This window comes from Typopeltis vanoorti, chromosome 14, assembly GCF_054136105.1.
Source record: "Typopeltis vanoorti isolate ZY-2024b chromosome 14, IOZ_Tvanoo_1.0, whole genome shotgun sequence".
NCBI classification, from domain to species: domain Eukaryota; kingdom Metazoa; phylum Arthropoda; class Arachnida; order Uropygi; family Thelyphonidae; genus Typopeltis; species Typopeltis vanoorti.
Window position 1 is genome coordinate 52,276,550 of NC_143562.1, and position 25,044 is coordinate 52,301,593.

General features: G+C 37.5%; 1 protein-coding gene across 3 annotated transcripts in view; it reads left to right on the forward strand.

The window, feature by feature from the left end:
• The window catches only part of LOC150099476 (glutamine--fructose-6-phosphate aminotransferase [isomerizing] 2-like), a 256,437-nt gene that overhangs the window by 98,946 nt on the left and 132,447 nt on the right, over positions 1-25,044 (forward strand). The window contains exons 8-10 of one of the 3 annotated variants that reach the window (XM_090404433.1): positions 12,647-12,726; positions 14,004-14,027; positions 14,534-14,551. In XM_090404433.1, the coding sequence (XP_090260559.1) occupies positions 12,647-12,726; positions 14,004-14,027; positions 14,534-14,551 (122 nt within the window). The remainder of the gene's footprint in view (positions 1-12,646; positions 12,727-14,003; positions 14,028-14,533; positions 14,552-25,044) is intronic. The other 2 variants (XM_090404434.1, XM_090404435.1) reach the window with 2 other exon arrangements.

A 25,044-nucleotide genomic window follows, 5' to 3' on the forward strand; every position in this document is an offset into this window, starting at 1 on the left:
CAAGAGCATTCGTAAACTGCAAGCTGCCCATCATGGTCCAAACACATGGCCGATCTTTAAAATTTCAATACCAAGGTCTTTTGCAATCGTGTTTAATTCTCGTTGATTTTTTGGTGATGATGATAAAAAGCATATACCGTATTTGCTGGCATATAAGACACGCTGGCATATAGGACGACCCCCATTTTTGTACACATTTTTTAGGCAAAAAATTTCATCACTGAATATTATAATGAATTTACAGTATTTCAAATATAAAGTAATAAGTAGGTCTACTTTCAACAAATACGTAATGTAACTAGGAAAGAGTACCCACTTTTTAATCGTCAAAACCCAGAAATTCATCTCCAGAGCTAAATGAAGAGACACTTAACCTCTTCTAAGTCAGAATCCGAGTCCTCATACAACAAATTGTCCTCTGTACCATTCAGTGCATTACTAATTCCACACTTCTTAAATGATTTAACCACTGTCTCAGTTTTCACAGCATCCCATGAAGCTTTGGCCCACTCACAAACTTGCGAAATGCTAGGCCTTCCTGATGGCATAACCTCAAAATCTGAAGATTGCATCCAGCTGTTCCACTTCTCCTTCATAAATCCCTTAAATGGTTTATTAATACAGACATCTAAAGGTTGAAGCTGACTAGTTATACCTCCTGGAATCACAGCTAACTGAGTTTTCAATTCCTTGAGTTTATTTGTAGCATCGTCTGTTCGGTGAGAACAAAACCGATCCCATTCTAGCATGGCAGGCTTCTTCAACAGTCCGCCAGGGTGCCTAGACCAAATTTTATTTATCCATAACTTCATTTCTCCTCCATCCAGCCAGCCTTTTGCATGAACATGTACAAACACTCCTTTACCATTATGAATCAAATATGCATCCTCATACGCTTGATATCCATCATATATTTCAACGTAATATCAATGGTATTACAATTTTAATATGTACTTGGCATCCATGGAAACTTGGACGTATATATACATCCTGGCCGGTAACGCAGTTTTCTTTGGGTAGCGTCTTCCTTTTAAAATGCAATTTTGTCCCATCAGCACAGCAGGATAAAACAACCATGTAGTGAGTTTTTCCATGTCCCGAAGTTTTAATAGTAACACTTTTAGTGCCCTTGGAATCTACAGTTTTGTTTGAGGGCACATCAAAAGTCAGCAGAACCTCGTCCATGTTTCATATTTGCGCAAGTTCAAAATTTTCTCGTTTCCTTGCGTTAATGATGAATCGATGAAATTTAATCATTTTTTCTTCATATTCAGCTGGCATCTTTTGTGATATTTTTGTTTTAGTCTGCATACATAGCTGGTTTCTCTTCATGAATCTTGAACACCATGATGTTGATCCAGTAAAGTTGGCAATCGCTCTGTTAGCGGCTTTCGCTTGATGAATAATCATTTTTGTAGACACTGAAAGTCCCATTTTTCTGTGGTCTAAAATCCAAGTATTCAGTTCTGCCTCACGTTCTGGCCATTTTACAGTTCCGCTGCGTAGGTTATGTTTATTGTGAGTTGCTTTTTTTAAATCTTCTTCCTGATTCCGCCATGTTCTTATCATTTTCTCAGTTTTTTTGGGGGGGGGTCAAAAATGCCTCTCTGCAGCCCTGTTTCCATGTTCTTTAGCATACGCAATCACACGTACCTTGTATGCAATATTGTAACAATGCCAACGTTTTTCAGCCATAATTTGCCAAGAAATTTAGAGAAAATTTAACGGCAGAAATTTATCACCGTTCACAACTGCGACAACAATTAGAAAGTTTAAACAAACAGGACACGGCTGTGATCGTCGATAACAGCACATGTGCATTCACTGAACTCTACGTCAGTGTTTCTTAAACTGTGGTACACGTACCCCTGGGGATACGTGAAAGGTCTTCAGAGGGTCCGTGGCAATTTTTGGCTATGCATCATTAACGCATAGAATAAAATTCAATGTATCCATGAAGTTCGAAATCAAACACTGTTCTTATTGTATCACTGAATAAGATACAGAGACATCTGCAGGCTGTGCAATATGTTTCTCAACAAACAGTGCAATTAGAGACAACTGGGATAAAAACGGTACTAACTAATGAATCGTATGTCTCCCTCCCACAGAAAATGCTGTATGACTCAAGCAAAACCATATTGCTGGTGCAACATATGGTTTTGTTTGAGTGAACGTGTTAAAACGAAGAAATATATAGTGAATGTGTTTCAGATATTATATAAGGAATTAGGTTGAAGAGAATTAGCATTTCAACTCAACTGTTGGCCTGTCTTTGTGATTTAGTAGCACGATCTTCTGTTAATACCACACCAGTCATATGAATGTGGATGTCTGAAGTTTGAGAAACACTGCTCTATGTAACTGGAATGCTCTCACACACACCACAAGGAAGCAATAAAGAAATCGTGTAACTTGGAACACAGAAAATTTCCAGAAATGAAAGTAATAAAAAACTGAGTATCGGCGTATAAGACGCACCCTGTTTTTCAGACCTATTTTCAAAGAAAAAAAGTGCGTCTTATGTGCCGGTAAATACGGTAATTTATCCATAAATATTTCAAAATGATTTATTTCTTTTATCGAATGTTTTTTATTGAATCATCTAATGCTAAGTGTAAATGATGAGCTACGCAATGCCAAATCACAATGTTGGGAAATCTTTGTAGAAGTTTGATTGCAACACCTGATTTGTTTCCCAACATTACACTAGCTCCATCAGAACAAAATGCAATGACATGATTTTTTAAATAGTTATCAGAAAATCCATGTGAATTTAAAGTAGCAATTCTAGTAACATGTATACATTCCATGGTGGTATTTTCTAGTTCTACAAGATTATTAAACAAGAAGAACAAGGGGCTCGCAAATTTGAGAAAAATTTAACAAAAGGCTCGCGCGAGCTCCTTATAGCTCACCACTGCCTATATCCATTCCCATATGTTGCAGTTTACGGATTAGAATTCCATGTGATATCCTGTCAAAGGCCTTAGCCAGGTCCAGCAGTATCACTGTAAACCCATTACCCTTATCCAGTTCAGCCATCACTGTGTTATAAAACCTGAGCAAGTTACTGAGGCATGATCTACCCTTCACAAAACCATGCTGTCCCCCATACAGTATCTCATTTTCATCAATCCATTCCTGTATTTTTCCCTTGACTACTTTCTCCAAGACCTTAACGACTTCTGATATGCTGATTGGTCGGTAATTTGCAACAGTAGGCTTGGCTCCTCCTTTATGCAGTGGAACTATTTTCCCCTCTTTCCACCCCTTTGGGACTAAACGAGACCCGAGACTCAGATTAAACAATATGGTCTAGGGCACTGACAATTCTTTAGCCGCTTCATGTAAGACCCGAGCTGGTATACCATCCAATCCCACAGATGTATTCACATTAATGTTCTGTAATAGACTATTCACCTCCACTTCATTCACCACAATTCCCATATAAACTAATGATTCCTTCATTCCTTCAATGTCACCACCTGGATGATATACTCTTGAAAAGTGCTCACTCAGTAATTCCACTATATCGACTAATTCAGTGACTTCCCTACCATCGGCATTCCTTAAAATCATTCTGCCGTGTACATTGGGATTCTCTTTAGCTTGCTTGGCTAATTTTCTTCATAATCCGCTTTTGCTTTTCTTACCACACTCGTTACCCTTCTGGTCTGCACTTTATACCGTTCGTGTGCCTGCGGGTCACCTTTCTCCTTAAATTTCCTCCAGTTTTTTCTTTTTTTGCAACTCAAGCTTAATGGTGTTATTCATCCATTAAGCTTGAGTTGCTCAACTCTACCTTTACTCAGACTCTAGGTATACAATCAGCCATAACTTCCTGCAAATGCTCCTTGACCACTTCCCATGCACTATCAACATCCAGCCCTTGCAGTTTTACATGCCATGGCACTGAACCAAGCAATCTCCTAAGCTTGTCATACTTGCCAGCACGGTAATTCCACATGCACCCTGTCTTAATCGAAAATTTCACACAATTAGCCAACTTCCCTGGTGGCTTATGATCACTCTCACCAATAGGTGGCAACATGGTCATATTCATTATAGTCAAATTCTCCGATGCTATTACTAGGTCAAGAACTCTTGAACCCCTAGTATTTTCCATTACATACTGTGTCAGATAGTAATCCCTTAATAACTGAATAAAATCCAGTTCCTTCCTCACATGTGTCCTGTCCTCCTTCCAATCAATGTTATGCATACTATCTCTACCATCTATTCCATCACCTGGTCTATAGCAGCACCCAACTGTATATTTTGTTCTGCTAGTCTCAATATCACACCAAATAGCCTCAAATGAGCTCTTTTCACTATCCTCCAATACAACTTCTATTCTCCTTGGCTGCAGTTCATCAACTATCATTAATAACACTCCTATCCCACTAACTATATCATCTTCTGTCAGCCATTGTTTCACTAATGCCAATAACCTGTGGCAAGGAAGAACAGACCAAGGCCAAAAATTCTTCCTTCTTGTTCCTAATACTCTTGGCATTAGTATACATGAAATGCAGAGGTCCATTTGTTCCACCCTTATCTTGATGTGTTATACTAACTATCCCATTCTGATTTCTTGTCCTTCGTATTGGCTCGGGCACATTATATACATTCTTACACTCAACTGCCTCACTGGTGTCTGCATATCCCCCCCCCCCTTAATCGTTCTAGTTTAACTGATTTTGCACATCCACTTTCACTTCATTCACTAACACTTTTTCTAGTCTTTGCACACCAAATCCATTCAAAATGCAAGCCTTGAAGATCTTGTACAAATCCTTTCGCCCATCAAACTCACTCCTCACGTCCACAAACTCCACACCACACCGTCTGCATAACCTGCGCATAAAGTCATTTGCGATTATGGCCCTCCTTCTAAACTCTTCTCTGTTATACCGTGCAACAGACTCACTATCCTAACTCTGTCACTCTTTTCTTTCGCTACCTCTAATAATTCCTAAGTCCTCTCTCATATCAAATTTATCTCCTTTCAAATCATTCGTTCCTGCCACGACTATCATTTCTTTCACTCTCTGCTTTTGTGCTCTAATATTCTCACTTACATCCTTAATTTTCGCACCCATTCACAAATGTTACCTTAATGCGACTCAAGTCTCATTAAGGTAAGCAATGTTTAACTTGTTTTTATATTTAATCAATATACATACATACATCTTCAAGGCCCCACTCTTCCTAATTGGGTTGTGGGGGCAAAAGCTGCAAGAGGAACTTCCAATGGTCACGATCCTCTGCCACCAAGCTCAGGTGTTCTGGTGGGATTCCCAAACGTGTCCACCCAAGGTTTTGGATATAGTCTATCCAGCGAGTCCTTGGCCTTCCACGTGGCCTCCCACCCTCTGGCTTGGCAAAGAGGGCCTGCTGAGGGAGCCTCTCTTGTGGCATTCTGACCAGGTGCCCGTACCAGCGTAACTGTGATCTCTGAACACGGAGAAGCAGCGGTTGAGTATTGAGGGTTTCCCGAATTGCAGAGCTTCTGACTCTGTCGAGTTTTGTCAGCCCCACAACCCCTCGAAGGAACCTCATTTCAGCCGCTTGGATTCGTGTCCGCATTCTTTCAGTCATTACCCAACTCTCATGACCATAGGCGAGGATGGGGACATAGACTGTATTGAAGACAGCCAGCTTTGCCTTCTGGCTTAACTCCCGCTTCAATACTACCAAACGGCCAAGCACCCGCAATATTGAGCTTGCTAAGCCAATTCGAGTATCTAGCTCTATGTCCCATTTTCCATCATTCGTGAATATGGACCCAAGGTATTTAAACTTCTCCACCTGTCTCATTGGGACTCCACTTACATTTAAAGTGCACTGGGATGGTTGTCTTGAGACCACAAACGTTTCAGTTTTGGCCACACTGATCTTCATTCCGGCGTCTGCACAAACAGCTACAAACCTATCCAGGGTCCGCTGGAGGTCATCTGTGGAAGAGCTAAGCAGAACTAGGTCATCTGCAAAAAGCAGACGTCCAATGCTACATTTTCCAATTCTGACTCTGCCTCGGCTGTGCCTATCGATCCAGTCCATAAATATTATGAAATGGAGGGGTGACAGAACACACCCTTGGCGGAGGCCAACGGAGACTGTGAAAGGTTCAGACTTTGTGCTGTTTACCCTGACACAAAACTCTGGGCATTCATGCAGGGACTTGATGGCAGCTAATAGTTGACCATCCACTCCATACTCCTGTAATACTTGCCCAAGCTTATCCCGAGGAACCCGGTCATATGCCTTCTCCAAGTCCACAAACATGTGTAGACATTCTTGGCATATTTCCAAGATTTCTCAAAGACTTGCCTTAAAGTGAAGATTTGGTCAGTTGTGCTTCTACCAGGACGAAAGCCACATTGTTCTTCCTGGAACTTTGACTCAACTATGCTCCTGCACCGTCTTTCCAAGCACTTAGCATACACTTTCCCAGGCAGGCTGAGCAGAGAGATGCCACGATAGTTACTGCAATCCTTCTGGTCTCCCTTCTTAAAGACTGGTATTATTATGCCTGTCTGCCATTGCTTTGGTGCTCACCCAGATATCCAAGCACCCTGACACACTCGAGTCAGCCAGAGAACACAGTCTCGATTTAAGGCTTTTAGCATTTCGGGCCGAATTTCATCATCGCCAGCAGCCTTGCCCGATTTTAGCGATTTTATTGCTAAATGGACCTCTTCTGTTGTGAGACTAGCCATTGCCCTGATCTGCACCTCTTGGATGTCTACAATTAGACATGATATATTTAATCAATATATCATGTCTAATTAAATATATCTATATAAATATATTTTTACTGGGAATTTTTAAGGATACAAGATTGTATGGTGCATCTGAACTCATACATGAAAAAATTGGCACATGGAACATAAAAGGTTGGTCACCACTGCCCAAGATAAGCAAGCAATAAAGTTTTTGTTTTTAAGTTTCTACATAAGTTACTTGCATAATGAGAGCACTTGACTTAACTGTGCCTTGCCTTTGGTATCCCATAATGCAGAGTATTTCCTCGGTTGTGTGTATGTGTATTGATTCATTCTGTATCAGTCTTCAAAATTTAGACAATTCCTTAATCATGATTATACTTCCTACTCAAATATGAATGGATAGAAATGAATGAATGTGTGAGTAAACTGAATGGAAGGGATATGAATGAAAATCTGAGTTAGAATCAGAGAAACATGAGCGATCAGACCAAAGAGAGGTATAGCTTAGCAGCAAAAGTGTTAGTGTTAGTGAGATGGCTCCAAAGAATGTAAATTTTTATATTTTATTTTTTGTACTAATGCAAGGAGTATCAGCCAGTCTGGTTGTTGTATCTGCTCTCTAGCCAAACCACCTTCCATACAAAGAAACCACTCCTCACCCTGTTGCTCATGGTTTCCTTTCGTAACTTCCAGGAATGGCCTCTTGTCATCACTCCTTCCCGCTTTTCAACCAAGTGAAAGAACTCCACAGTGTCAACCCTGTAACCACCTCTCAACAGTTTAAAAGTCTCAATCATATCACCTCTCCTTCTTCTATCCACCAAATTCTGCAGTCCACATTCCCTCTGCCGATCCTCATAACTAACATTGTACAGTGCTGAAACCATCTTTGTCGTCCGTCTTTGTATCCTTTCCACAGTTAATTTATCCCCTTCAAATCCTGGGGACAAAATCTGAGAACAATAGTCTAAGTGTGGTCTGATCAGAGTCTTATACAATGGAATGATAACCATTTTATCTCTGCAGGTCAGTGTCCTTCTCATTATTGCAGCAATCCTCTGTGTTACCTTCACCACCTTTGCAATATGTCCCCTAAATTTCAGGTTTCTATCAATCATCAAACCCAGATCTCTTGTCTCTCCTACTTCATCCAGTTTAACTCCTCCCATAGAATATGCAGCGCCCAATCAATGTGTCCCAAACCTCAAGACCTTACATTTTGCTGCATTAAACTGACACCCCCATTCATTTGCCCATCTTATCTAGCTTATTCAAATCCTCTTGCAGGGCTACCATCTGCACTATTACTAATAATCCTTCCCAGCTTCGCATCATCCACAAATAACTGAATATTCCCTTGGAATCTACTGACAATGTCAGTGATATAAAGGTTATACAATATAGGTCTCAGTACTGAGCCCCGTGGGACCCCACTTGTAACCCTCTGCCTCCTTGAAACTGCCCCACCATACACAGCTCTCTGATACCTATCGAACAGCCAATTCTGAATCCAGTTGACCAATCTGACATCCAGACCCATGTGCTGCAACTTAGATATCAGCTTATCATGTGGCACGCTGTCAAATGCATTTGCTAAATCCAAAAAAATGGCAGCATATGCCTTTCCCTCATCTAATGCTCTTGTAACTTTATTATAAAAGGCTAGCATATTGCTAAAACAAGAGCACCCCTTCACAAATCCATGTTGACTCTCACAGATAACATTATCCTCATCTGCCCAGTGTTGTATATGGTCCCTCAATACCTTCTCCAAGATCTTAACAACTACTGATGACACACAAACTGGCCTATAATTAGACACTTCCAGTCTGCTACCACCCTTATGTTATGGCACTATATTACCTTCCTTCCATTCCATGGGCATCTTTCTTGCACCCAGACTTTCATTGAAAAGCCAGGTCAAAGGCACTGTCAGTTCCCTAGCACATTCTCTCAAAACACGTGGTGATATGCCACACACAGTCCCACAGCGTTAATGACGTCCAGAGTACTCAGTATTTGAAACATGCTCTCCTCCTGTACCTCTAAACCTCAAATCTGCCCTATCCCTCTACTATTAAAACTGACTCCTCCAGGATGAAATATTCCAATAAAGTATTCATTGAATAATTCCTATGTCCTCTGCATCAGTCACTCTATTCAAATTTTTATCCCACAATATCATTCTTCCACAGTCATTTCTCCTCCTACTGGCCATATAGCTAAAAAATTCCCTAGGATTTTCTTTGGATCTTAGGGCTAATCTCCTCTCATATTCCAGTTTCGCCTTCCATACCATACTAGCCACTCTTCTGGCCTGTATCTTATATTCTTCATGCACCTGTCTCCTTATATCTCTTCCAGAGCCCTCTTTTTCGCATGCAATTCCTGTTTAATATCGTTTGTCATCCACTTTACTCCAAATTATGTCCTCTTATTCACTCGTGGTATACAAACAACTTACCATTGCTACTAACAAATATTCTTTCATAATTTCCCACACACTAATGATATCCTGGCCTTCCAATTCCTCCCTCCATGAAACTTCCCCAAGTTGACGTCTTAGACTATTATAATCATCTGCCTTATAATTCCACATACGTTCCCGTCTCTATGATACTCCTGCATGTCTATTCATTTTCCAAGTCAAAACCATGTGGTCACTCTCTCCAACTAGTGGGAGAGATGTCATCTCAGTTATTATCAATTCTTCTGATGCTATAACCAAATCCAAAACTCTTGAACCTCTTGTTACCTCTATTACATGTTGCCTAAGACATTTGTCCCTCAAGAATTCTAGAAATTCCATTCCCTTATTGCTACATGCATCTTCCTCTCCCCAATTTATACTACTGTAGTTAAAATCTCCCATAACAATCATTCTTCTTGCACTTGCCAAACTCAACTGTCTGATCAAAGCTCCATAGGTACAGCACAATACCAAAAGAAATTCACTATAACAAACTGTCCACTATAAGAAACTATTCCTTCATGTGGGTTGATTCATGTGAGTTTGCTGTATTTAGTCATTTGTATGTGTAATTATAAAATGGGTGATTATGAGAAGATACAGTTAACTAGCATCAATACCTTGGGTTAATGAACTGTGCAGAAAAGAAGTTTAGAGAAAGCATGGGAATTGATAATCATGATCATATTCATAACTGTTTTCATAACTGTAAAGCAATTCATAATTCTAAAGCCAGAGTTAAGTAAATAGAGTAGGGACGAAATCGATGAACATGAAATTAGGCAAGCAGCATTGGAAAAGCAGTAATGGAGAAGGTTCAAGACATTTGGAAGCTTTATATGCATGAGGCTTAGAAAGGTGAGAAGAAAGAAAAAAGATGCAGTAAAATAGGAGATTGACCAGTCAGGCCAAAAGAATTTTTCTGCTGTATAGCAAGCACGAGGAAAAATAATTATCGAAGGATGATACTGATAGTAGTTATGTTAGCAGAGTGACCATTGCAAAGGATGTAGTGAAATTATTTATTAAGCACTTTATCAGTGTATATCATACTGGTGTAAATTATGCTGTGCAACATGTAGAAGGAAGACAATGGAAATTAGAGATATGTCATGTCTTAATTGTGTTAGATGTTAAGGCTGTAAGAATGGATGGCATATCATTGTGTTTTTAAGGAATGCACAAAAGAGTTACCTATGCCCTTAACTTGGTTATTTAATGCAAGTCTTGCAGTTAGAAAGGTTTCCAAGGGGTGAAAAGAAGGCAAAATAGTAGCACTCCTTAAGCATGTTTCTAGAAAGAAATTTCCAATTATAGACCAATCAGTATATTTACAGCTGCAGTCAATGTATTGGAGGGATTAGTTAGGATTAGAATACAGAATTTGGTTTATGGACATAGTGTTCATTAGGATGGTCAGCTTGTAAAGAGCTGGTCTTATTTTAGAAATTAACTTGCATTTTATGATAAGGCAGCAAGTGGATAAGAAGATTCATATACAGTGATATTCTTAGATTTTGCAAAATCATTTGATAGATTATCTCATGATAGATTGATGTACTAGTTACAGAGGATGGGAATGGATAATAGATTGGTTAGATGGATTTTATCTTAGAATGATTCCAGCAAGTGTATGTTGGAGCAGTATTTCAAAAAAGGAAGGTAATCAGTAGTGTGTCCCAGGGATCTGTTCTTGGATCCCTGTTGGTTATTTATTTATTAATTTTTTTATGTGGTTACAACCCACGAAAGGTTATTACTAAACTGTAGTACACTTGTACTGTGGCTGTGCTAAGGATTTTTTTTTTTTTCCATTTTTGTCAATTTTATATTTTTTTTTTGTAATTAAAAAAAAAAAAATTACATGGTCTAGAGACCAAACATGGAACTTTTTCAAATCACTTTAGACTTCCAGTATGTGGGGCGATGGTCCTCACACCACACAATGAAATTCACCTTCCACCTAAAAACAATCGCAAACATCCATGTCCGCAGTGGGATTCAAACCTGCAACCTGTTGGTTGGAGAGGCAGGTATACAATATCCCACTTGGCCAACTAGGCTTGTTAACTTATTTGTTAATATTTTATGTTGATTGACTAGGTATGTTCAGTTGCTTACTGATGATACAAAGTTGGAAGAATTATAAGAAGTACATTGTGATTAATTCCCTTCTGGAAGATTTGAATAGCATGGACAAATGAGTGAGTTATAGTTTTAACATTAATAAGCACAAAGTGTTGTATTTTGGAGTGCACCGATATAAAGTTGTGCACTGTATTGATGGAAATGTGCTTCAAGAAGTGAATGAGATTTGGTATCTGGGGGTGATGGTTGACAGCAGACTGAAATTAAAGAGCATGTTGCAAAGATTGCACACAGATTGCAAACGAGTTTTCCAACATTCCTCCATCTTCCAGAACAGCGGAAAATAGTGGGAAGAAGGAAAAGAGCTTATTAGCTCTTTATACTTAAGTAACTTAATGGTTGCACCTGTTTGGAAAACTCGTTCGCAGAGTATATAAGTTCTTTTCGCTATACACTTTGGTATTAGGTCTAGCTACTCACTGATGAAGCCTCAAAAAAGGCTGAAACCGGTCTGGGTAGTGACCTCCCTCCATAATGTAATAACAGCATACATTTCCTAGGAAATGTGTTTTTACATTATGGAAAATACCTAAGAATAGCGATCTGAACTTCCCCCCACCTTTGCAACGAGTCGTCCGGTATTGTACTACGTACTAGGATCACTTGCATTGGCTAACGCTAGTGTCGCCGATACTTTATAGTTTACTATATTCGGCAAGAAACTCTCTGATTCCAATCTTTGAGTTTCTTATTCGGTTTTAAAACTATGTGGGATTTAATATCCCCTTAATTTAAGTAATGCACATTTTAGATTACAATGGAAGTTATGCTGGGAAACTCCAGTTTTTGCTTCTGCATAACATGCAAACTGATAATATACTTCCTATGTTTGAGCTTGTGCAGTTTACAGACATATTAAGCATATTTCTCAAATCTAATTAGAATTGGAGGTGAGTATAACTGAATAATCTATCCCCCCCCCCAGGTAGTGCATTGGGGATAGCGAGAATCCCCAATGAGCATAATAGTAGCAGTAGTTATGTTGTTCACAGTGACCAAATCATTGTGGCTATTAGTTGGTTCATGTTGGGATTCTCAAGATTCTGATAGATACATTTGAGATAAATGCATAGTCGTTGATCTTTGTAGCTCTTTATTTCTTATCACACTATACAGTTGCGTATTATGTCTGTGGAATTCATTTGTAGGAAAAATAATTTATTTAATGTTTTTCTTTTGTCAAGTATAACTTTCTATTGTTGAATTTGAAAAGAATGTTTGTTTTTCAGATTTCCCAATATATGTTTACTTCCTTTACACTGAATTCTTTTATAATTTGCTTTTGTTTTTGCAGGCGTGGCAGCCCACTATTAGTTGGCATTAAAAGTAAAACTCATCTTGCAACAGATTATATACCTGTGTTGTATAGTAAAGGTGAGAAAAGTAAATTTGACTTTTAAAATTATAAATCGTTTATATGTGCAACAGTGAAAAAAAAAATAAATAAAAATAAAAAAAATAAGGGGGTGGGGGGAGAATGACACATTGTAGTTGCTGTATGGTTAATACTTATTCATGCTGTTTGTGCCATTATGAATGGTGATGGAGAGCTTGCAATTAATGGTGATAGGATTTTAGCATTGAAATTCCACAGAGCTTGCTGTAGTTTAACTACCCAAGTGGCTGTACTGTACTCTACTCATAAAAATAGTTCTGTAAAAAAGTATTCAAATAACATTTTTAAGCAACACTGATAACACTGTTCAAGTAAGTTTTTTTGCATAGTAAACTTCAGTCTTCTCAATTTTAGAAATGAGTTAAAAAATGCATTGTAAGAAAAATATTCAGATCACTATAATGTATTTTAAGAACTTCAGATGAGTCTTGAAGTTTGAAAAATATTTTTGTGCACATATGTTTTTTCTCCCTTAACAAAAGCAGTTTTTTCAATCAGTTTTCATGTGTAAATATCAGGATTACATTTCAGAACAGATGATTTCTGATAAATCAGTAAACACATCTAAGCAGTGTTGTTTTTTTAATTTATTATGAACATCAACATTTTTTGAAAGTTAAATTTTTTCAACTGATACTGATCCAGCCACAGTGACTACTTGAGTGGTTAAACAAAAAATGCTTTCAAACTAATCTGGCTTTAAAGCTAAAAAGTAAATAGTTGAATAAATCAATTTTTTTTTAAGTACTGTTTAAAAATTTGTAAATTAAGAAGTGGGTTTAAAATAAATTTTGAGTTATGAAATACTCAGTTGTTAATGAAATATTTTAATTTCTTAAACTATTTCTTAATAAATTAAGAATTTCTAATAGATGGAAAATAGATTTTAATATAAATTAAAATTATAATTGATTATCCTTTTTTTTGCTGATATGCTGATACATTATTTCTGCATTGATTTCTTTATTTTGCTCTCTGCATTGCTGCATCTAAAACGTTTGCTCTTTTTGTCCCTGCTTCTTCCATGTTAACTATGCATCACATTTTGCTAACATATGGCTTATAAAGCTTTCTAATTTTTTTACACAAAAATGTGGAGGGTTGTTTAACGACACTAACACATCACTGCTTAAGCACAAAACAAGAAATATAATCTGTTATTTATAGTGTAAAACATTTCTAATCTTTCCATTTTTCCCATTTTATTATTTTTTTGCATGCACTACTTTCACTCCTGACACCTGTTCTCCCTCAGAATCAGAGAACAAGCAGAATCAAGGTACCTTACCTGTTTACTCACTGATTTTTTTTTTTTTTTTTTTTAATAAACTTGCATTAGAATTCTTTATCAGCCATTTTTGTCTGTTACTTGATTACAAAGTAAGTGTGATTCAGTAATGGGCACAGTTATAATTTATTAAGTAACACAAATATGTGCTTATTTTAAATTTAACTCAAATTCAGTAATGATGCATTTCTTTATTTTCATCTTCTGTGTGTTTTGTTTACTATAATGTGTATAAATGTGTTAAGTTTGCTCTTAAAGCTCTGCCATATTTATGCACTAAAAGCTAATTCTACTGTTGCATGTATCATATTTATTAGTACTGCTTCTCTGTTAACGTCTAATATTTCACATATGCATATCTTATCTATTCAATCAACTTTTAATAGGCATTCTTTTTATAAGCTGAATAGATGTTATCATTGCTTGTCTTGTTGCACTGTTTTCTTGCATGCTGATCCGTCATGTATCTTCTGTTGCACGCTTTCCTTGTTCTTCAGAGATCAACAGTGGAACAGGTACTGTTTTTCATTTTTAAAGTTTTATAAATTAATTTTACAAAAAATTGATAAAATCTGTATTCAGGTTTTAATGGAATTTTTTTAATCATCATAATGGAATTTTTTAAAATTAATATTTAGTTTAATGTCCATGGTTTTTAAACATATATATATAACTTTTGTTCTTCCTAACTAGAATATAACATGTATTTATTAAGACTACTGTGATATATGCAGCATTAAGAGTGACTCTTCAAAGACCAGAGATTAAAAGCATAAATCAGACAGACTAGTTGTTTAACTGATATTAGTATATCAGTTAAATACAAGTTCATTAAGCAAAAAACAGTGTCACATTTCTCTTTTACTATTGTGTATGTTCATATTATTAAACTAATGTCTTATTAAAAAAAAAAAAAATCAGCTAACGCCTTTTTATTCCCGTATACGGGAGTAGGCGAGGCCATTTAGCCCTATCTAACTTTTGGAGACTGAGTGGGCAGTTCAATCTCCACTGGTACCCAATCAGAGACAGATGGCCCAAAGCTATCACTAATTAAGCAGTACGCAGTGAAGAGAGATGGCTCAAATGTGCCGCCATCTCGTGGTCCCTAACCCTAACACAATATATTTAATGTCTGAAATAATGCGGGTTCTACGGTCGATTTTCTTGAGTTTACAGGACGAAAAACCCGAGTTTCCGGGAGGAAAAAACCTGCTTGCCCGTGCCAGAGATCGACTAACTCGGAAACCGGTCGAAAAAAGGCTTAGAAAAATTTCCTCTAGTCGCCGACTAGACTCGAAACCAAGTCTTCCTTCGTGCGGCCAAGCGCGGTGGTGTGCAAACGCCACATCCACTGAGCTACACAGGCTCTAATGTCTTATTATGATAAATATTTTTAGCATTTTACTATTAGTGCTTTTAATATAAACCAGTTATTTTATTTATGTATTTATTTTTTTTGCATACCATAGTGCTTAAAGTATTGTTATTTAATTACATGCATTAGATTTATGTAGGAGATGCTGTCTGCGTTAGTTCATTGATTTTTTTGTAAATTATGAAATTCATTATTGAGATACTAAATTGATACATCAACAGCTAAAGATATTATTCCTCAAATTCACCTTTAATAACTATTTCACTGTAAAAATTGAAATCTTATGTTAACATAATACATGCAGTCAATGTTATCATACAGATGAAGCATTATTCACGCAAAACAGGTTTGTGTTTTCCAATTGGCTTTCTCTCTTTTTAGACATTTTGCAAAAATCTCTGGCTGTAGTATTTGATGAATTGGTGTCTTCAGGTAATGCTTATCCTCTTAAGCACCTGTCCTGTTCCTCTCATTTGCTTTCTCCTCTTCTTATTCTTGTAATATTTTTCCATATTCAATCATAATCAAATTTCTGATGCGCATCCACAAGGGATGCAATGCTGTGAAAGAAAAACATGAAAAAATTGTTTGTTATTATTAATTTCCTATTGACAAATTTCTTACAAATTAACCTGTTATGAGAACTCCAATATTGTCATTATCTTCTTAACAGTGTTCCTTCTAAGTTGTACAGATTCATGCTTCTATATGCACTGAATTGTTGCCATGCAACTGCTGGCAGACTAAGTCATTTGTTTTCTATGTATATTACCAATTACCAAAAACGTTTAAAGTGCAGAGTAGTCATCAGGTGAGTAAAAATTATCCATGAAGAGTAGTAGTGCAGGTTTACTCAGTAATTTAAAAAAAAAAATTGCATAGCTTCTAATGCCCTTTTGAGTGCATCAGTTCACCTAACTCTTAGTCTTCTTCTGAGTCTTTTTATAGTCATCCTGGCATCAGACCTGTTTTTTCTGACCTTTCCTTTTTCATTATATTTGAGTGACAATACCACCTAAGGTTACCTTTGACCACACTTCCTTGAATGGTAATACTTTCAGGTTTCTTCCTAATATGTTCATTTTTGATATTATTATTATTATGGGCAACTCCGGGGAGTCCTTAGACTCATCAAGGGGGAGACCCCAAATCATGTTCATCACTATTCGACATTCACACAGTATCTATCATACCATTATATTTGAGTGACGATACCACCTAAGGTTACCTTTGCCCACACTTCCTTGAATGCTAATACTTTCAGGTTTCTTTCTAATATGTTTATTTTTTGATATTATTATTATGGGCAACTCCGGGGAGTCCTTAGACTCGTCAAGGGGAGACCCCAAATCATGTTCATCACAACTATTCAACATTCACACAGTATCTATCATACCTCGGCTTAAACTCATTCACTGTCACAGCACCCACCACAGACTCTGGCAGCCCATTCCACTCATTCACCACTCTAAAAGTAAAGAATCCAGCTCTAACACCCTTACTAACCACACTCTTGCCCAGCTTCTGTGGATGTCCCCTAGTCCTCCCACAACCAGCCCTGTTCTCAAAAATATCTTCTGAATTAATTTTATAGAAACCCTTCAGTAATTTGAATGTCTCAATCATATCTCCCCTCCTCTGCCTATCAACCAATTTCTGCAACCCACAAATCCTCAACCTGTTTTCATAAGGTTCATTCCACAGAACTGCTATCATCTTGGTCACTCGCCTCTGGATCCTCTCAGCCTCCTCCCCATCAAGAAGAAACCCAGGTGACCAAATCTGGGCACAGTAGTCAAGATGGGGTCTTATCAAGGCTCGATACAGAGGAATAATAACATGCTTGTCTCTGCTCGTCAACGTATTCTTCAGTAACCAAGTGATTTGGTGAGCTGATTTGGCCACTTTTGCAATGTGCCCCCTAAACTTTAACTCCTTATCTACCAACACTCCTAAATCTCTTGCCTCATCAATTTTCTGGAGTACAGTTCCACCAATGTAGTAAACTGCTGCTAATCTTTTCACCCCAAAATGTATAACCTTACATTTTGCCACATTAAATTGACATCCATTCTCCTTAGCCCAGACCTCCAATCTATCCAAATCATCCTACAAAATTTTGACATCATCTGCATTCACTATTGCCCTACCCAACTTTGCATCATCCACGAACAAAATGAACTGTTCCCCTCTGAACAAATTAAACAGCAGTGCTCCAAGAACAGATTCTTGTGGCACACCACTAATCACAGGCCATCTTTTGAAAACTCCTGAATAAACCACTCTCTGATATCTCTCCATCAACCACCCTCCTATCCATCTCACCAACCCTATATCCATCCCCGTATGCTGCATTTTACTGATTAGAATTCCATGTGGTATCCTGTCAAAGGCTTTAGCAAGGTCCAGTAGAATCACTGTAAACCCATTACCCTTATCCAGTTCAGCCATCACTGTGTTATAATACGTGAGCAAGTTACTGAAGCATGACCTATTCTTCACAAAACCATGCTGTCCCCGATACAGTATCCCATTTTCGTCTATCCAATCTTGTATTTTCCTCTTGACTATTTTCTCCAAGAACTTGATGATGATTCCTGTTATGCTGATTGGCCGGTAATTTTCAACAGCAGCCTTGGGACCACCTTTATGCTGTGGAACTATTTTCCCCTCTTTCCACCCCCTTGGGACTGACCCAGACCCGAGGCTCAAATTAAACAAAATGGTCAAGGACACTGACAATTCTTTAGCCGCTTCACGTATGACAAGAGCTGTATACCATCCAATCCCACAGATGTATATTGACATTTCGGTTCTGTAATAGACTAGTTACCTCTACTTCATTCATCACAATCCAGTATAAGCTGTTGGTTCTTCCATTCCTGCAATGTCACCACCTAGATGATATACTTTTGCAAAGTGCTCGCTCAGTAATTCCACTATATCGACTGATTCGGTTACCTCCCTACCCTCAGCATTTTTTAAAATGATTCTGCCATGAACATTTTTCCTTTTACTTGCAAAATATTGAAAAAACTGTTTGGAATTCTCTTTAGCCTGGAAGGCCAATTTTCTTTCATAATCCGGTTTTGCTTTTCTTACCACCCTTGTTACCTTTCTGGCCTGAGCTTTATACTGTTCCTGCACCTGCTGGTCACCTTTCTCTTTAAATTCCCTCCACAATTGTTTCTTTTTTTTGCAGCTCAAGCTTAATAGTGTTATTCATCCATTTAACCCCTACTTGATTTATTATTCGGACTCTTGGTATACAGTCAACCATTGCTTCCTGCAAACACTTCTTAACCACCTCCCACGCACTATCAACATCGGCCCTTGCAGTTTTACATGCTATGGCACTGAGCGAAGCACACTCCTAAGCTTGTCATACTTACCAGCCCGGTAATTCCACATGTACCCTGTCTTAATTGTAAATTCCACTCCTTTAGCCACCTCCCAAGTCATGACCTTATGATCACTCTCACCAATTGGTGGCAACATGGTCATGTTCGTTACAGCTACATTCTCAGATGTGATTACTAGGTCAAGCACTCTCTTCCCCCTAGTATTTTCCATTACATGCTGTCGCAGATAGTTGTCCCTTAATAACCGCATAAAATCCAATTCCTTCCTCCCATGTGCCCTCTCATCCTTCCAGTTAATGTTACCATAATTGAAATCACCCATAATAATTACCCTCCTTCCGCTCATTTCTTCTATTTGCCTATGCATACTATCCCCACCATCTATTCCTGGTCTATAGCAGCACCCAATTGTATATTTTGTTCTGCTAGACTCTATCTCACACTAAATAGCCTCAAATGTGCTCATTTCTCTATCCTTCAGTTCAACTTCTATACTCCTTGGCTGCAGTTTATCAGCTATCATCAATAACACTCCTCCCCCCTTTTTATTCTCCCTGTCACTCCCAAACACGCTATACCCTTCACATTCAATCCTACTAGCTTTATCATCTTCTGTTAGCCATGTTTCACTAATACCAACAAGCTGTGGCCTGGAAGTGCCAACCAAGGCCAAAAACTCCTCCTTCTTGTTCCTAATTCTCCTGGCATTAGTGTACATGAATTGCAGAAGCCTGTTAGTCCTATTCTGATTTGTTGTCCTTCATAGTCGCTCGGGCATATTATACTCATTCATACACTCAACTGCCTCCCTAAAGTCTGCATATCTACTCCCCTTCCCCTTAATAAATCTAGTTTCCCTGAGTCTGTACATCCACTTCATTCATCAACACTTTTTCAAACCTCCGTACACCAAATCCATTCAAATGTAAACCATCCATCTTATATAAATCCTTTTGCCCATCGAACTCACTCCACACATCCACAAATTCCATACCACTCTTCATGCATAACCCACACATAAAGTCATTGGCAATTATGGCCCTCCTTCTAAACACTTCACTGTCATACCGTGGCAAAATACTCGCCATCCTAACTCTCTCACTCTTCACTTTTGCTACCTCAAGTAATTCCCTCACATCCTCAATCATTTCCATTTTGTCTTCTTTCGAATCATTTGTTCCTGCGACGACTATCATTTCTTTCACTCTCTGTTTTTTGCGCTCTAATAGACTCGCTGACATCCTTTATGACGAAATCGCACCCGGTTTGGTACGATTTCGTCAAACTCTCAACTATCACACCTCTTAATAACAAATCTCCATACAGCACTAGCTCCTTCATTTTATTTACGTTTACGAACGCTCTCTTATTTTTCGTATCACAGTTTTGCCATTTTTTAGTTGGTACGTTCGGTACACATTTTTGCATACGCTCCAGTTTCCGCTTTGCTCTATGTATCGCTCTGCTCAACCATGCGATTTCACTACTTGCATCTATCTCACCATTTTCATTATCATTTAAATCATCCATTCGTTCTGTATTTCTACCTTCATTTACACTTTCAACGTCACTCTCACACCTATCTGGTACTACCTCGTAATTTCTTATCACATCACTATTTTCTATATTCTGACTTTCTTTAACAATATCACTCTCGCCACCCGAAACACGCTTTAGATCCTCATTCTCCTTACACTTTCTGCACATATTTACTCCACTATCACCATCTAACCAGACTCCAACCGCTCTTTGCAAAGCATACATCTCACAAACAGCACATTGCATAAACTCTTTTATATCAAAATTCTTAAACAAACATGGTGACTGGGCTGCCATTTTTTTTTTAATCGGTGCCATGAGGACGCTATCTTATCTTAAAAATAATAATTAAAATAACACCCCAAAATTGCACAGACACACTAAGATATGAAAAGCAAACAGTGCTACGTAAAATTCTAATGATTTGACCATTGATGCCATCTGTTCACTCCTGTATTTTTTCTCAGAACATCATATGTGATGGATGTCCTTAGTCATTGCTCAACTGTATTATTTCTAACCTAATTCTCAGATCCATAAATTAAAATTGGTTTAAAAACTGCCTTGTATACTGCCAATTTAATGTTTGGGATAAATTCTGTTATATTCCATATAAATTTCAGTTGAGTCTCTACCATACCAGTTTGTTTATTCTGTTGTGTATTAAAAATAAAAATTTTCACCTTTGATCCGTAGATGCCATATGGTCACTGCCGTGCCTCACATGGTTTTGGCAAGGATGTTTTCTGCTAGAATAAGTGGTAGGATCGCAGATTCCCTTTCCACACAAAGTTTGTAGGACAGTCACAAACATCCATGCCTATGGCAGGATTCGAACCTACGGCCTCTTGTCTGGAGAGCGGACACACTAACTACTCGGCCAACCAGGCCGGCTGTTGTCTATTTCCATATTTAATTTGCCATCCTCACTAAAAATTCTGCCTACATAGTTGAAATGTTTTACTTGTTCTCTGGATTCTTCATTCAAGATACAGCTAATGTTTTCAATATTCCTACATGCATTCATAGATTTTTTAAAAAAATTATTTTTTTTATCACTGGTTTTCATACCAAATGTATTACAGTTAGAGTGGTTAATCTTTTTTTTTTTTTTTTTTTTTTGTACTGTTTTCTGTTACTGTAAATTGCATGTGTTTTATCTGTTTTGCAGGATGAAAAACTCTGCCACCCTCCACATTAGACTGGCTAACTCACCTTCACTTGTAAAACACTGATAAATGTTAGTTACAATCGATACCAGCTGAGCTACGAGGTGGTCTGAAAAGTTCTTGGCCTAACAAAAAAAACGAATTTATAATTTCAAAATTATTTTTATTTTTCAACATAATCTCCCTTAAGAGTAATAACTTTATTCCAGCGATGCTTCAGCACCTTGATGAAGACAAAATGTTTTAGCACTTGGCTAGAGAGAATAGAACAATGAGCCATCCCTGGAAATCGAGTAAGAGTGTGAGGACTAAATAATTTGCTGTGAGAGTGATGAATGAGTGGAATAGGTTGCCAGAATCTATTTGTAAGAGTGCTTTGTTGATCATGCATTCAAGAAGAGATAATGATAGATGTTATGTGGATGGAGTAGGTTTTTTTGCAATGAGTTTTCAGACTTCATGGAGGTTTCCGTGTAATAATAAGTGATAATAATAATAACATCAGCATAAAGTAATGAGCTGTGGTAGGCATAATGCTTATAACTAATAAACATTATTTTAATCCCAAATTTTAATGGGCAATATATTTGTGGTTCAGCATTCTTTGAACAAACACTCAAATTTGAAGTACCACTAGTGAAGTAGATGAATATTAGACCAGGAGATTTTTTGGTCAGTATGCTCTTCAGCCAAGAGACTGTGGGTTCAAATCCTGCCACGGGCATGGATGTTTGTGATTGTCCCGCAAACTGTGTGTGGAAAAGGAATCTGCAACCCTTCCACTTATTCTAGGAGAAGACTTCACTCCCAACTGACCCTTCAATTATTTGAACTCGTTGTTTGAATAATTGAAGTACTATAACATGCTCTACTAGAGAAGTCAGATAACAAGCAAGGATCAGTTAATTGAAGGTTTGTTTGGAAGGTCAGATAAATGTAGATTATTGTATTATTATTAACAACAGCAGATTTTCATGGAGTCAAAAGACTCATTGAAGGAGATATATACTGCCACACACACACACACACACACACACACACACACACACACACACACACACACACACAACTTATCAAATTGCACTTTAAACTCATTTGTTGTGTTCACATTCACTATACTGTCCCTTACTCTCTTATTTCTTACTAAGTTATAACTCATCTTTATGGTTCAGTTGATTAATGATGATGATGTAATGTTTAAAAGGAAAAGTCTGAAAATTCTGTGCTAAACAGAAGCTGTAGTTTCATGTAAACATTCATTAATTCTAATAAGGCATGTCATCTCAATAATATGCCCTTTATATTATTTGAAATGAGATATCTGCTGTCAGTGTATTTTACCATTCTGATTACACTTAAAAAAGGAGAGCTGTTCTGTATAATTAGTTCTGTAAACTGACTAGTAATTGCAGGCGTAAACTTCTGTGGCTAATTGGTTCAAAAGACATATTTCGGTGATTACACCACATTTTTTTATTATTATTCAGTTCTATAAAACACTGAAATAATAGTTCCCGACAAGTTTCGTAAATTGTAGGATTTACATCTTCAGGGGTAAATAGTATAACTTAGAGTATTGTTCAACGTGAATAACGTTATATATTGCATTCTGTTATTTGAATTTTAAAAATAGCCAGATGGTTATGATTTGTATTTATTAATTCTCTTGTTTAAACTTTAAGTTACTATTTACCCCTGAAGATGTAAATCCTACAATTTACGAAACTTGTCGGGAACTATTATTTCAGTGTTTTATAGAACTGAATAATAATAAAAAAATGTGGTGTAATCACCGAAATATGTCTTTTGACTAGTAATGATTTTCAGTATGCATTAAAACCAGTGTATGAATTCTGAAAATGGCTCTTCCATAAAATGGTTTTTCATTATTAAAATGCGACCTGATTAATGGATTGAAAAACTATAAGTCTAGTAGTAGTATCAAGGGTAAGAATAGTTATAGGACAAACAGTCATTATTACTTTTTTCATGATCATCATCATCAAATTCCTGCCATGTACCCTCAAGGGGTGTACAGGATATGATAGTACTACATGAAAAAATTACATCATTACTAACTTCCTATCTACAATTTTCCTCCAAATCAGTCTGTAACTTGTCAAGACTCCAACATTATCAGATCTTATATTTCTATCGTCTAAGGCACTTTGTACCGTATCAATCCACCTATATCTTGGTCTTCCTCTGGGTCGTTTTCCTGCCAACCTGGCAAAGAACAATTGTTTTGCTAATCTTTCCTCTCCCATTCTATTTAAGTGACCATACCACCTGAGATTAGCTCTGCTAATGCATTCCTGGATGCTGACAATGCCAAGTTCTTTCCTAATATCCTCATTTTTAATATGATATTGCCATTGATGCCATCTGTTCACGCCTCTAATCTTTCTCAGGACTCTCATATCTGCAGTCTCTAGTCTTTGGTCAAGTGTTTTACTTCTAACCCAGCTCTCAAATCCATAAGTTAAAACTGGTTTGAACACCGTCTTGTATACAGCTAATTTAGTGTTCCGACTAATTTCTCTCTTATTCCATATGAATTTATTCAACTGACTTCCCACCATACCAGCTTTGCTGATTCTGTTGTCTATTTCTATATTTAATTTACCATCTTCAGTAAAAATCGTGCCTAAGTAGCTGAAATGTTTTACTTGTTCCACAGGTTCTCCATTCACAACACAGCTGACATTTTCAATAATTCTGCCTATTTTCATTGTCTTTGTCTTTTTATTGCTGACCTTCATACCATATCTATTACAACAGTTATTCAATTTAGTCAGAGAATCTTGCAGACTTGTAGCAGATTTATATAGAAGTATAACATCATCCGCATAAAGCAAAGAGCTGACATTAACATCTCCAACCCTGATATCATGTTTAATACCACTTTCCTTCATAATGTGATCCATATAGATAATGAATAACAGAGGGGATAATGTACATCCTTGTCTCACACCAGATTTAACACTAAACCATCTTCCTGTACTTCCTTCAATTCTAACTGCTGACTTACAACTCAAATAAAGACTAAGTATTGCTTGATATAATGCCCCATTGACACCATATAACTGCAGCATATTGAATAGCTTCTCTCTTGGCACCTTGTCATATGCCTTTTCCAAATCGACAAAACTCAAATACAGATCTTTGTTATATTCCCATGATTTCTCCACTATTTGTCGTAAAGTGAAGATCTGATCCTGACAGCCTCTATTTGGCCTGAATCCAGCTTGTTCTTCACCCAGCTTTTCTTCCACAATTCTTCTCAACCGTTTCTCAAGTATACTTGCATAGATCTTGCCAGGAACACTCAGTAGGGAAATACCTCTGTAATTCTCACATTCAACTTTATTTCCCTTTTTATATATGGGCACTATGAGAACTCTACTCCAATCATCAGGAATTCGTCCCTCTGTCCAGGCTTTCTGAACTATGCATTGCAGCCACTGTAAGACTCTTATACCACCATACTTCAGCATTTCTGGTCGAATATCATCTACTCCTGCTGCCTTTCCACATTTCAAGCCTTTGATGGCTTTTTC